This window comes from Rhodamnia argentea, chromosome 2 (genome assembly GCF_020921035.1).
Source record: "Rhodamnia argentea isolate NSW1041297 chromosome 2, ASM2092103v1, whole genome shotgun sequence".
Taxonomy (NCBI): domain Eukaryota; kingdom Viridiplantae; phylum Streptophyta; class Magnoliopsida; order Myrtales; family Myrtaceae; genus Rhodamnia; species Rhodamnia argentea.
This window is the reverse complement of record NC_063151.1, coordinates 35457080-35469126: the sequence shown is the minus strand read 5'-3', so window position 1 is coordinate 35469126 and position 12047 is coordinate 35457080. Positions and strand designations below refer to the sequence as shown.

General features: G+C 40.4%; 2 protein-coding genes and 1 long non-coding RNA gene across 7 annotated transcripts in view; 2 read left to right on the top strand and 1 right to left on the bottom strand.

The window, feature by feature from the left end:
- Window positions 1-12047, top strand: part of LOC115737851 (putative disease resistance protein At1g59780) — a 29196-nt gene that overhangs the window by 3046 nt on the left and 14103 nt on the right. Inside the window, exon 2 of one of the 2 annotated variants that reach the window (XM_030670224.2) lies at window positions 6830-6844. The exons of the other annotated variant lie outside the window; for it this stretch is intronic. Within the exon in view, the coding sequence (XP_030526084.2) occupies window positions 6830-6838 (9 nt within the window). The 3' untranslated portion in view covers window positions 6839-6844. Of the gene's footprint in view, window positions 1-6829; window positions 6845-12047 lie in introns of those variants that run through there. 2 annotated transcript variants of the gene reach the window in all.
- Window positions 2454-12047, bottom strand: part of LOC115753433 (lectin-like) — a 28995-nt gene continuing 19401 nt past the window's right edge. The window contains exons 2-4 of one of the 4 annotated variants that reach the window (XM_048274444.1): window positions 4548-4767; window positions 4291-4409; window positions 2454-3006 (exon numbers count right to left, since the gene is read on the bottom strand). In XM_048274444.1, coding sequence (XP_048130401.1) covers window positions 2640-3006; window positions 4291-4409; window positions 4548-4767 — 706 coding nt within the window. In that variant the 3' untranslated portion in view covers window positions 2454-2639. Of the gene's footprint in view, window positions 3007-4290; window positions 4410-4547; window positions 4773-12047 lie in introns of all 4 variants that reach the window. The other 3 variants (XM_048274443.1, XM_048274445.1, XM_048274446.1) reach the window with 3 other exon arrangements.
- On the top strand, window positions 4774-5921 carry LOC125313833. Its single transcript, XR_007197498.1, has 2 exons — window positions 4774-5217; window positions 5365-5921. It is a non-coding gene; the product is annotated as an uncharacterized LOC125313833 (long non-coding RNA).

The following is a 12047-nucleotide window of genomic DNA, read 5'->3' as shown; positions in this document are numbered from 1 at the left end:
CTTTGGATATGTGAAGGCTAAGTCCGATAAGCTTGAAAAGCCGACATATACCAGCCATATTGGCAGAGTACTTTGGTTATGGACATACTGATGAACTGTGGAACATTGAGGCGGAGTTCGACCAAATTATCCTCACTTGACATGTATGAGATTTCATCTGAATCGCACAGATCGAATCAATGTAGAATGATTCTATTAGTGCTGACACAACAGTGAGTAAAATCAGGCCAGTTGTCTAGTAACGTGCTCTTGGATTGAAGTGTACCGCTCTCCTCAACTCATCTTTTTGCCTAGACGAAATATAAAACGCGAAAATTGTAGAAAGTCAATCTTCTTACAAGCTGAGCTGTCTCAGTTTGATAACCGATATTTGACCAAACTTGGCTTTTAATGCTTCACACTTGACTTTGGTATTTTCAAAATCTTTGAACTCTCCCATGCTATCATGTTATATGTTGCTCAGCAACGTAAAACGAGCAGTAAAGTCATTTTTCTTTCAAGCAGCAAATGCTTCTTTATCCTTCTAAGTTTTGCAATATTTTCATCTTTACATTCTTCCATAACTAGGTTTCTAATGCTTCATACTCTTCTAGCACATATTGAATTTTGATATTCTAGATTTCATAATTCTCGCCGTTTAATTTCTCTTCTTTATTAAGCTCATCTACGATATTCTTAGATGTTGAAGCCATTATATTTGAATACGAAGTTATTTAGACAAGTTTTCACGAATTATTAATGCCCAATATTTATGCATCTATTTTATACTAACCAAATTATATCAATGAATATTTCCCATAAGATTTTAGGTTCGAAAGGTCACTATGTTCCCGGAAAAATTATCAAAAAAGTCCTATATCTATTATAATATGTTTTGAATTATTTATCTATTTTTTCTTTTTGTTATTTTTTCTTTTTCTTCCTCTAGCCGGTCACCAAATCGGCGAACAACCAAAGGTCGAGGGCCGGCGAGGTCGAGCCTCATTAGGTCTAATGGGGTTCAGCCTGGCCATAGCTAGGCAAGGCCAACCGAGGCCAACCTCGCCTTGCAACGGCAAGGGTAAGGTCGCCCTCGCCGGTGGCCGATGACGCCTCACCTGCGGCCGATCGCTGGCACCTGGAAGAAGAAGAAGAAGAAGAAGACGAAATAAAATAAATAAATGATTAATTCTAAAAGATATTATTAAAAATGACACGTCATCGCCAGCCGGCCAAAGTCAACTGGAAGTTATGAATTAAGACAAATGCAAAATTTTTATGACTAAATTAGCCACAAAAAATAGATTTATTACTAAATTAGCACAATTACAATATATTTATGAGTTTTTTTTGATAATTTTTACCTAATATGGAAAGTCGAAATGTCCCAACGACTTGAAGTATGGTTGTAGTTTTTATTTATAGTTTTAAGGGAAAAAAGAAGAAGAGACGGAACAAAAGAAAAACAAACAAGACTGCAACATGACAACCTCAGTAACGAACGCTCACATGATGCACCAAATGTATCGTACAGCAATGCGTCATCTTATCATAAGTACAAAAACTTCGTAAGCTACTGTAAAATTGATTTATGACATTATTGACAAATCGTCATAATCAAGCGTAAAAAACAATTGTAGAGAAAGTGGGAGTACTAAGGTATAAAAATTCCCCGTGAATCCCCTTCGTAATAAAACCGAACTTTGAAATTCGAATGGACCAAATTATAAAAGCCTCACAGGGCGTTAGATCAAAACACAGGGCGTTAGATCAAAACACACTCATGACTTGGCCATCCACGCTTTGCTTTGCTTTTGTGATGCTTAACACGGACATGAGGCCCATGTCTTAGAATCCGAATGCTGCTTTTGTGATGCTTGTCGGACAAGGATGGCACTGAAAATGATGGTCTCTCAGACAAAGTATATTGCTTTATTCGCGAGTCGAAAAAGAGTTGGGAATCAGGTACATCACTGCCAAACCTAGAATCAATATCTTTTCGAACCAATTTTCCTTCCATCCTGTTGGCTTTGAAAGATTCCTTTGAGAACTCAGAAAGGACGACTGATAGGGAGAGAAGTTCGGAATACATCTTACATCAACCAAAGGTCTTCTTTTATATCATGAGTATTGGAACCTTACGACTAGACCAATATCCTTGGATGTACATAAATCGCATGTTATCCATGTGGGCTTTGAGAGCTTCCTCTTAAGACTTAGAAATGAAGATGGGTAGAAAGAGAGAGAATTCATCTTTTTGCGTAAATCAAAGGTTTTTCTATAACATGGGTTTCTAAACCTTGCAACGCGATTAATCCCACGGAATAAATATAAACCGTCCATCCCTATGTATCGGGTAAGGCTCCACCTATAAAGAGCCGCACATGACCCTAAGGTTAATATGAGTGGATGAAACGCCACTCAGCCAACTCGTTGAGTGTTTAAACCAAGGTTTCAAGCTATCATTATCGAGCTAAACGATAAATTCGAGAAAAACAAGTATTAACGTGCCTCACAAGTTACAACATGAGCAACAAGGTAGGAAGAAGACTTATGGGTACCCGCAAACATGCGCGAGTCGAGACAACAATCCATATAAAGGCTCTTTTTTTTGCAGTTTTGAACATAAGAAGCAATAGCCAAAGCCTCACCCACCAACTTCAGTTCTTGGGTTGAAAAGCAACACCCTTGACGAGGAGCCCCTGTTTCCAATTACCACTGTATTCGGATATACAAAATGTGATTTCTCCGATATTTTCGGATGACGTCGTGAATTTGCCCATCCAAATGTTTCTCCACTTTCCTCGGGGCATTTCCTGCAAACTCTCCGCGTGTTCCAGCTTCGACTTGTCCGGTAAAGTAAGGTTGATGTTTACGGGAAGGCGCCAACCCCGACTTGACTCAGTCATGAATGCCACCAACGACACTTCATACAAGGTCTTTGGAGAGAGCATGATCGTTCGGAACTTCCCACTGATTTCCAGCCAGCACACACTTCTCAGTTCAGCTACCTCAACATCCACGTTACTGTGAAAATTGAAGTTCAGCGTTAGGAGTTGGACTTTTGCAGCAGAAGAATCGCTGATGTTTTCATTCCTCAATCGAATTAGACGATGAAATGAAAGAAAAGACAAATAGCTACCCATGAGCTGCTTCAATTGATTTTCCAGGTGCAGATAAAATTGCAAATGAAGTGCATACCGGAACGAAGGGACACTTGTGTTGCGAGTGGAATAAAATAGTGAGGAATGAGATTAGCAAGAAACCACGTACGAAATGAAATATTAAAGAGACCATATGAAGAATGCAGAATGCAGAATGGAGCGTCGATACTACATTAGAATGTCCACGCCAGAAACTTGAACCAATAGGTAAAAGGAGACTACATGTACATAAAGCTCACTATAATCCCGTATAAAGAGATTCAAGATACACTTTAACAGTCAATTCGGTTCAGCAGTTCGCCAGCTATTATTTTTCATCCCATTGAAGTCGACTTTGTAAAGATGCATGTCTTAAGATTTATGCAGAATATATTAGAAACAATTACATGCTCGAAAGGCTAGGTGGAAGGGAATAAGAGCAAGAGACCTCGTGAAAAGGTCCTTGACGGTTGAAATCGTTCATATGATTCATCTCAATCACCCATCTCGACTTCGCATTTCTTTTTAACGATATGTAGAATCTCCTTTATTACTCTGGCTCCTTGATCATCTCAAAATGGTGGATAGATTCTATTCTTGAGGGTACCTCGATCCCTCATGCTCAAATTGTCATCTTAAGCAATTAAGGATCAAGGAAACATGTGCCGAGATCCTATGTACTGCATGGATTGGTGCTCAATAAAAGGATAGAATATTGGAGTGCCTCTCAAAACACTCCATCACCGGTTAAAAGGCGAAAATAATAATAGCTTTTATATGATGAACAATCTGTCATAAATAGTTAACTTCACATGCCTGTGAGTTTTAAATTGCAAGTGCATTGACCAACTACCAGAATTGAACTGAAACATCCATACTTGTCGATTAAGAGTTTGTGTACTTCATGTTTTGCACAGGTTACAGATGAACATGAATTATTCAAATGAAGCAGCGAGGAGCTAAAAACAAGCTTCTAGCCATTGCAACCTCTGACCTAAACGCGCACAAGAGGTGAATTTGCTTTATTTTGTCCTAGATAAAGAAAATTTGATAACAATGAGGAAATGAATTGTTTTTTATTCTCTTTTAGCAGATTTTGTCCAAAAGAAATGAGGATCTCGTTTTGATTTTTTTCCCTTTTTTTTTTTTTTTCAATATGGAATCTTACCCGGACTCTTTGACGGTCCTCCATCCCCAGTACCGGTTGTCGTCGCCCCATGTAATAGCAAGCTCCCTCGCAAACAGCATGAAGCAATTCTTGTTGAGATGCCTGTCGACCCAATACTTCTGCGAGGATGAAATTTCAGATTCATTTCTGCAATTACAGCATATAGCCATATCAAAAGCTCCTTTTCTTTTTTTCTTTCAATGTAGAATGAAGGTAAAAAGATCGTGCGAGCGAGCGAGCGAGAGAAAGAGGCTTACTCTCTTCCCCTGTTTCAGAACAACTCCGTCATAGAGCTGATGGCAGAGCTTGTGGAGAGAGGAAGTTTCAGTGGGCACGTCGGAATCTTTGACAATGGCCACATAATTGTGGGGAGGTCTTGTTACTCTTGCCTCCACTGTTTGCTTAGGCTTCTGTGAGCCCATCTCTTTGGCTTCTTCATGGATCTCGACTTCAGCTTCTTCATGGATCTCAACTTCAGCTTCCATGTCAGGAGGTGGCCAATAATGCTCCTGTTAAGGGTGTAGAGACAGAGGGAGAGGAGCTACACAGGTTTCTTTACCGAAATTATATTGATGGAGGCCAGTATTAATAGTTGTAAAAGTAATAATTCAAAAGTGAAGCCAAAGGAAAAAAAAAATGTAAGAAAGAAAGAATCTTTATGTTGAAAAGGGCCTTGTGGCAGCCCAATGTGATCCCTATGGCCCATGTTACATGGCTCTACGATTTTCTTTTCTGTTTCAGCTTTAACTTTTCCTGGAAAATACACAAGCTTTGCACAGAGATTGATCAAAGAGAGAAAGAGGGAGGAAGAAGAAGAAGCGGAGGAAGATGATATACCGCAAGTGGAGTCTGCTCACTGGTCCCGCCGCCATACTCGGTGGCATCGTGGCCACTGTGGTCGTCGCCAATTACATCTTCATCGAACACGTAAACCAAATCTCTCTCTCTCTCTCTGTTCGATTTCTATCGATCTCTGCTTGTTTCATTAGCTTGCCTTGTGCTTTCGATTGCCTTCCTTACAAATTTCCGGTTTTTCACTTACTTGATGGATTTTTCGGCGGATTGCATGTGTAGGTTGCACCATATGCGGGTTCATGTGTCTTTTGTTCATTGTTCCTTTGATTGGATTGTGTTCGAAATCTGGCCTCTTTAGGGCGCCCACATAACCAATCGGATTGGGATCACAACAGTTCCCCGGTCCCATTGGTTGAGACTTGAGCCAATGCCCCTCTTTTCCTTAGGGGCGTCGTGTGGCGTTACACGACGTTGCCGGGGTTTGCTGTGTTGAATGTAGCAATTCGTGGACAGTGATATGTAGCTCGATTGCATTAGGCACTGGTTTAGCTGCTCGCCAAGTAGTAGCATTGATGCTGCAACAGGGCCGTCATCGGCTGTTATTCGGTCTGAATCTTCACCCTGAATCTTCACCAATTTCCTCACTTCTGGCCGCAGGCAATAACAATGTATCCCTCTCGTTGGATTGGCTAATCAGCTCGCCACTGTAAACCCCTGATTAAGATTTAGGACAGCCTTGCACAAGCTAGAGCACCGAAATAATCCTGTTCATTATGCCGGAGTTAGGTATATTTTCCTTGCCAATGGTATGATAAATATGAGGTCGAGTCAGATAACCAACTTGTTAAATCTTTGTCCTTGCATAAGATGAATCCACTGGATCATAAGAACCCAAATGCTTCTATCATGCAGAATCTTTCTCCAAGCATGTATCCATTGGTGGAATCATCTGTTTGTGAGAGATTCTGGGCCGTACAAAATATATCTTTGAGGTCTAGGATGTTTAGAAATTGCTTTAAGACTCGATGGTTAGGGGGTTGATCATTGGGCTCATTCTTAGCTCCCGCTTGAATAAGTTTTCCACACCGTCGAGTTGGTTTTCTTTCTTGTCACCTCCCTTAATTTTACTATCTTGCAAGTACCTGGCTTTCAAAACCTTAACACCCAATTGTTTTCATCAACCAACATCCTCCAAACTGAGTTTGCTGTTGGATACTCCTGTGGAGTAGGTACCAACACTCGGACCGAATCAAATAAATCTCTGGTGTTCTTAATTATTCATTGTTTATTTTTTTTATGATTTTACATTGACTTAATTGCAAGATTCGTTAGCATTTTCGTGTTATACCACAACGAAGGCAATGCAACAGATTGGAGAATTCAGATGGACTTCAGCATTTGCCAAACCTGAATGAAGTTGTCTTAACCAATAGGCCGCAGAGTTTGAAGAGAAAGACGGAAGGAGAAGTGGAAATGATATTTTTTTTTCAAAGTGAGTAATGGGAAATTTTTCTCATTATTAGGTAAAATTTCCTTCCCTTTAACCTTCAAATTGCAATTATCTTATGCTCAAAGTTAGGAAATTCTTAGTCATTAGCCACATTTTTGTTCTTGGAGATATGCATTTTTCCCCTCTCAAGCCAAATGTAGATTAAAAAATCAGTTTGAAACATATAGGGTGCAGCTTCCACGATCATTTTCTACTGAATCTTCAAGCTATACTCTAACCAATCTTGATGTGCAGGGTAAATGAGTCATCAAGGAAGCAAGTGTTTAGGATGAAACACAGTTTGCAGTCATAAATGTTCGTCTCTTGGCAAAAAACATGCTATATGAGGCCAAGAAGCTAAGTTGCCAGAGCCGTTCACTTCCAAGATGTTTTCCCATCGTAACGAAGAATCTTCCTCCCTGAGAAGATGTGTGAGAGTGGCGAGAGTGAGGTGTGAGTGCCCTGGTGGGTATGAGATCGAGTTTGTTAGTGATTTGTACAGGGTGAACTCGATTAAGAGTGTGCCATTGTACTTGAGATTATTACTGTTGTAAAACTTGAGTTACTAATCTAAAACTGAATCTTAGCATGATGGCAATTTCTTGAAATGTTATCACTATTGAGGTGTGGTTCATACTCCTCATCGATCAGAAAACACGGGATCCCACTCCCGGGTAAGAGGTGGTCATAGGGGACAGTACCCCTTAGACATTAGAGAACTTTTATGATTTGGGCCTATGAATAGCTACTAAGTTTATATATAATTTTATTCTCTTATAATTGAGAATCGTAACAGAGAGGTGGGAGGTGCTAATTCTAGTGGAATTCTCTACTGGATGTAACCTTAATTTAAGGGTAAACCAGGAAAAACCTTTGTGTCTCGATTTATCTTTCATGCTATTATTTATTTCTTTGCGATTATGCGCCAAACCGTAACAATCACCACTACTTAATATTGAAGAGGCAACCAAAACTCAAGTGTGAAACAAAAAAAAAAAAAGGAAAATGCAAGGTAGACCAAAGGGAAAAGGAAAATATACATATGATTTTCCATGTCACTGTTGCTCGATATTACAATCACGATAAGAACTTCTCTTTTTTTCGCAAGCTCGAAATTGCTACGTTGATGCTAAGTAGTAGGGGTGAATATGGATACAGGGTAAAACTAGGAATCTGACCGAACCGGTTTGATACCGGGTTTCCAAGATTATCGGCCCGGTTCCCGATTCCAAATAAAAAGTGGAATTGGTACAATGCTGTTGGGCCCTCAAATCTTGGGTAAGAACCGAACCGGCAACCGAGAAATTGGGCCGGAAACAGGGAACCTACACACAACATAGTTTAATTGCATGACGATTCGAAACAAAGAAATTACCGGAAGACAGGTTGATAAGACTCCAAATTTGACTAGTTTGTGGTACGAGTTCTAGCCTGCACACTTGATGCTTTCGAGCTCGTTTCAGCCTCTATTGATCACCTGTTTGTAACTCATGTTATTAATTATTTTATGTGTTCATATTTTATAGATTGTTGCTATTGATAAATGAAGATTTTTGTGGTTGCACTCACTTTCATTTTGCTTAATTACAAATAATAATAAAAAAGAACCAAACATAAAATTGGCCGATTCCCCAGTAAATCCTAGAATCGACCCCGAAATCAATTAACATAATATGTTTCAAGTTTAACGGTATGCATGGTATATTTTTTGTTTCAAAAACTAAGGAACCGATCTCGATGGGGTAGATTTCAAGTGAAATCGGGATCGATCCATAAAATCTCACTGCTATAGGACAAAAAATTACTATGATCATAAGTGTGTTACCACTTGCAAATTAGGGAAATACAAAATCCAAGTGGTGTTACCACTTGCAAATTGGCCCACCACCTCATCTCGACATTGTTGTGTTGCTTTTACTCTATCACGGTGTTGAGATTATTATTGATCTCTTCCCAGCATTTAATAAAATGACCAACCAGCAGTGCCAGCCCGTGATCTGTTCAGCTCATGCATCATTATTGCTTCTTCCTTCAGACTTGACTCTGCCTCCCACCAATGTTCCTTCCGACACGGATAGGTTAAGATGACATCTGTTCCTTGGTTCAGGGTTTGCCAGTTTAGGCTTCAATCCTCAACTCCTGTCCAGAGTTGTCATGAAATAACCCTCCGCAGGTCTAAGCAAAAGCTGAATTTGATGGTGGATGTCCCTTAGGAATGCAAGGTCACCAACTATTTCCTCGGAGAATATTCGTAAATGTGGTATGGATGCACTAATCTAAGGTCTTTAGTGGTATTACTCATAAGTATTTAATGTTATAATGGATGTGTGGTGGTTGTCTCATTTCTTATATATTTCATAGTTAACCTTACATTAATTTTTCTATTTATGAAAAAATCGTACCCACTGAAGTCAACTCATTAAGTGGCCATTCATCCACTCTAGTAACCATCGAATTTCAACAACAACAACAAAAAAAAGTAACCATCGAATTACTTCTAAATTCGTTTTTTCTTTTCTCTTTGGATATAATCACTCAAAATTAAAACATGTGCGTCGACACTAGTAAATATTTACTATTTGATTATATCAAATTTAATGTATGATTTATTCATCTTTTTTAATGCATCAAAGTATCGTGCTAGTTGCTATGTACCCCCTCCCAAAATTAGTTTGTATATTTATTTTAATATGACGAACGTTGGTACTTCAATCAAATTATGATTTGTAAAAATCATTTACTTTAAACGTGTTCGTGAGATACAAAAATAGATATTGGTAAATCATTAAAGCAGTTGGTAGTCTCGGAAGTACGAAGAAACTTTGGTACTTTTCTAAATCGAGCAAGATAAAAAGTTGATAATCAACTAACGTATTGTAATGTGAAGAATGTTGGTACATTAGTCAAATTAAGGTTGGTTATTTGGATGATAGTTAGTAACTTCAAAAGAGTTGGTAAGCCATAATAAATTATTGTACATTGTTAAAATAGTTAAAGAAATGTTGATACTTTCAAAACCAAGAAAGATAAAATGTTAGCAATGGTTAAAATTAGTTAGTATCTTGACAAATTTTGGTAAACTAATCAAATTAAGATTGATAAACTTCATGGAAATAATTCCTGTCAATCTTTTGAGTTGCGATGTCAAGATGTTGGTGGTAAATTTGGCACTTAAGATGGTTAGAACTTGAAGGATGTAGATCGTGGGTTTTGAGCATTTTTCCAGCATAGTTGCAGAAAAACTTATCAGTCTCCACTGTTGTCTGGTTTAAAATTATGTTTCCATCCCACTGATTTGGAACATGGGGGAGGTACTCAGAAAAATCATCAAAGGTTCAAGATCAAGAGCTTCAATCTGAATTTGCTGATCCATGGTCGTAGAATGTCGCAGCTGATTCTTGAACAAAGATTAGCAGATATGCAATCCTTAGATTCCTCATAGAAATATAAGAAAACCTGCCATTGCTCTCTGTATAGGATTTTGGACATTATAAGACGAGATACAAATAAAACAGTCTAATGAAAACTTAGATCAGCAACTGAATTGGCTTTCATCAACTCCTAACTACCATTTTACATCGACTGATCACCTCACCTTTGTGCGAAAAAAGTGCACGTGCATAAGCTCGCATCTGTGCTGTTTTATCCGCAAGACTCTATTCAAAGGCAATCGAGACGGACCAAACCCGGACTAGGGTTTGTGATTACTCGGAATCAAGGCCTATCTCAATATGAGCTTAGCAATGGCCTGGCCTTGACTCATCTTGAAATGATCAGTCAGGCCTAAATGAGCCATCATGAGCCAAACATGAGTGAGAAGCTCTCCCCCTCGCCCCAACTGCCCAGCATGACAATCCCCTCTGCATTGGGTCGCGGCGTACATCAATATCTTCATCCACAACTTCACGATCACTTCCCATTTTGTTGGTATCGCTCCCTTTTTGAGCTCGTTAATCGTCGCCGCGATCATGCATCCATAGAACAACACTGACTTGCTCTTTCCGCCCTTCACTTTACTCGGTGGAACCTCAGTTCTCACCTCGAGCAGCATTTCGGAAGCTTTCTGAAGATAAGTGTTCAGTTCATTTCTCTTCCCTCTTCTGATCGCTAGATTTTTGATCCACTGATAGGGCTCTCTATTTGATTTGGAATTGGGTGTTTGGGGATGATCCTCGAAGAACTTAAAGGCCTCGGCAAAAGTGTCGCGGAGCCTTATTTCTCCGATTCCGCTGGGCAGCATAGAAGGGTACATGACCAGAAGATATAACATGTACCTGGAGAGAAGCTTGCTCTCCCGGAAATAACGGATTTGGGATTCTCTCCAACCCTTCTGTTGATCCGAGTAGTACGATAGTTCGGTGGCGATGTGCCAAGTTAGGACAACCTGGTCAAATTCCCCGTCGGTGCCCCACTTAGCCGGACCGAGTTCATAACCATCGAGTAGCTTAGCAAGAGACTTGTGAATATCCATGGGGACCGGTGCGTGGCGCTCCTCCACGTCACTAAGTTCTTCCTTGACATGACCAAAGATCGTTTCCCTAATGTCGCCGGACACGTCTTCGTGGAGGGTGTAGTGATACTTCTCAAGATTCTCATTGATCTTCAAGAACTCAAGCATATTGCGGCAAACCAAGGGCCTCTCTTTAGTGCAAAAGCTGAGGAAGCTGAATTGCGCCATTGAATGGGACCACCTGGGTTGTCGAGGCAATCTTACGAAGTGCACAGCACGTCTCAACAAGGCACTGCTCTTGTTGGGCTTGCGCAACCAAACGTAGCTCCAATCCGAGGAAACCAGCATCAAAATCGAATAGATTTCGAAGCAAACAATGACGGCCAGCAAAAAGTAAGTGATGGGAAGATCGATTCTCGCAAGGTGCGACTTCTCCGCAAAAGAGAAGAGCACCAGCACCAACAGAGTGGACAAGAAAGTGAAGGAGCGGAGCCGGAGTCCCCACTTGGTGTAAAGCACCATTGCCTTGGTGTGGAGCAAATCGTAGATGAACCCGAGCTCGATCTCAACGATCCTAAATGCTTTATGATGGTCATTGCCGATCTTCTTGAATATGGACTTGCTAGCATTCCTCTCGTCATGGCTGAGTATCAACTCAACAAAGAGGCGCTTGAACATCTGAAGCAGGCCAAAGGCTGTCGCAATGTCCTCAGAATTAATCACGAAGGACGGATCATCACCGCTACTTTCAATACCTTCCGGCACTTGGTCCTCGATCACCTCGTCCACCACGACGTAATACCCCTCATCCTGCTTCAGAGTGTACTCCTCCATGAAGCGGGGGTAATTCGGGCTCGGATCAGGCGGGGCCAGCATGGACTGCTTGAGTTTGTTTTTGCTCGCCATCCAAAGAGCGCACACTCTCTCGCCGCACTTGATGAGCCCGACCAATGCCATCACCGACGAGAGGTATGAGAGATAAGAGCTTGTCCAGGCCATGAAGATGATATATGCCGTGGCTGC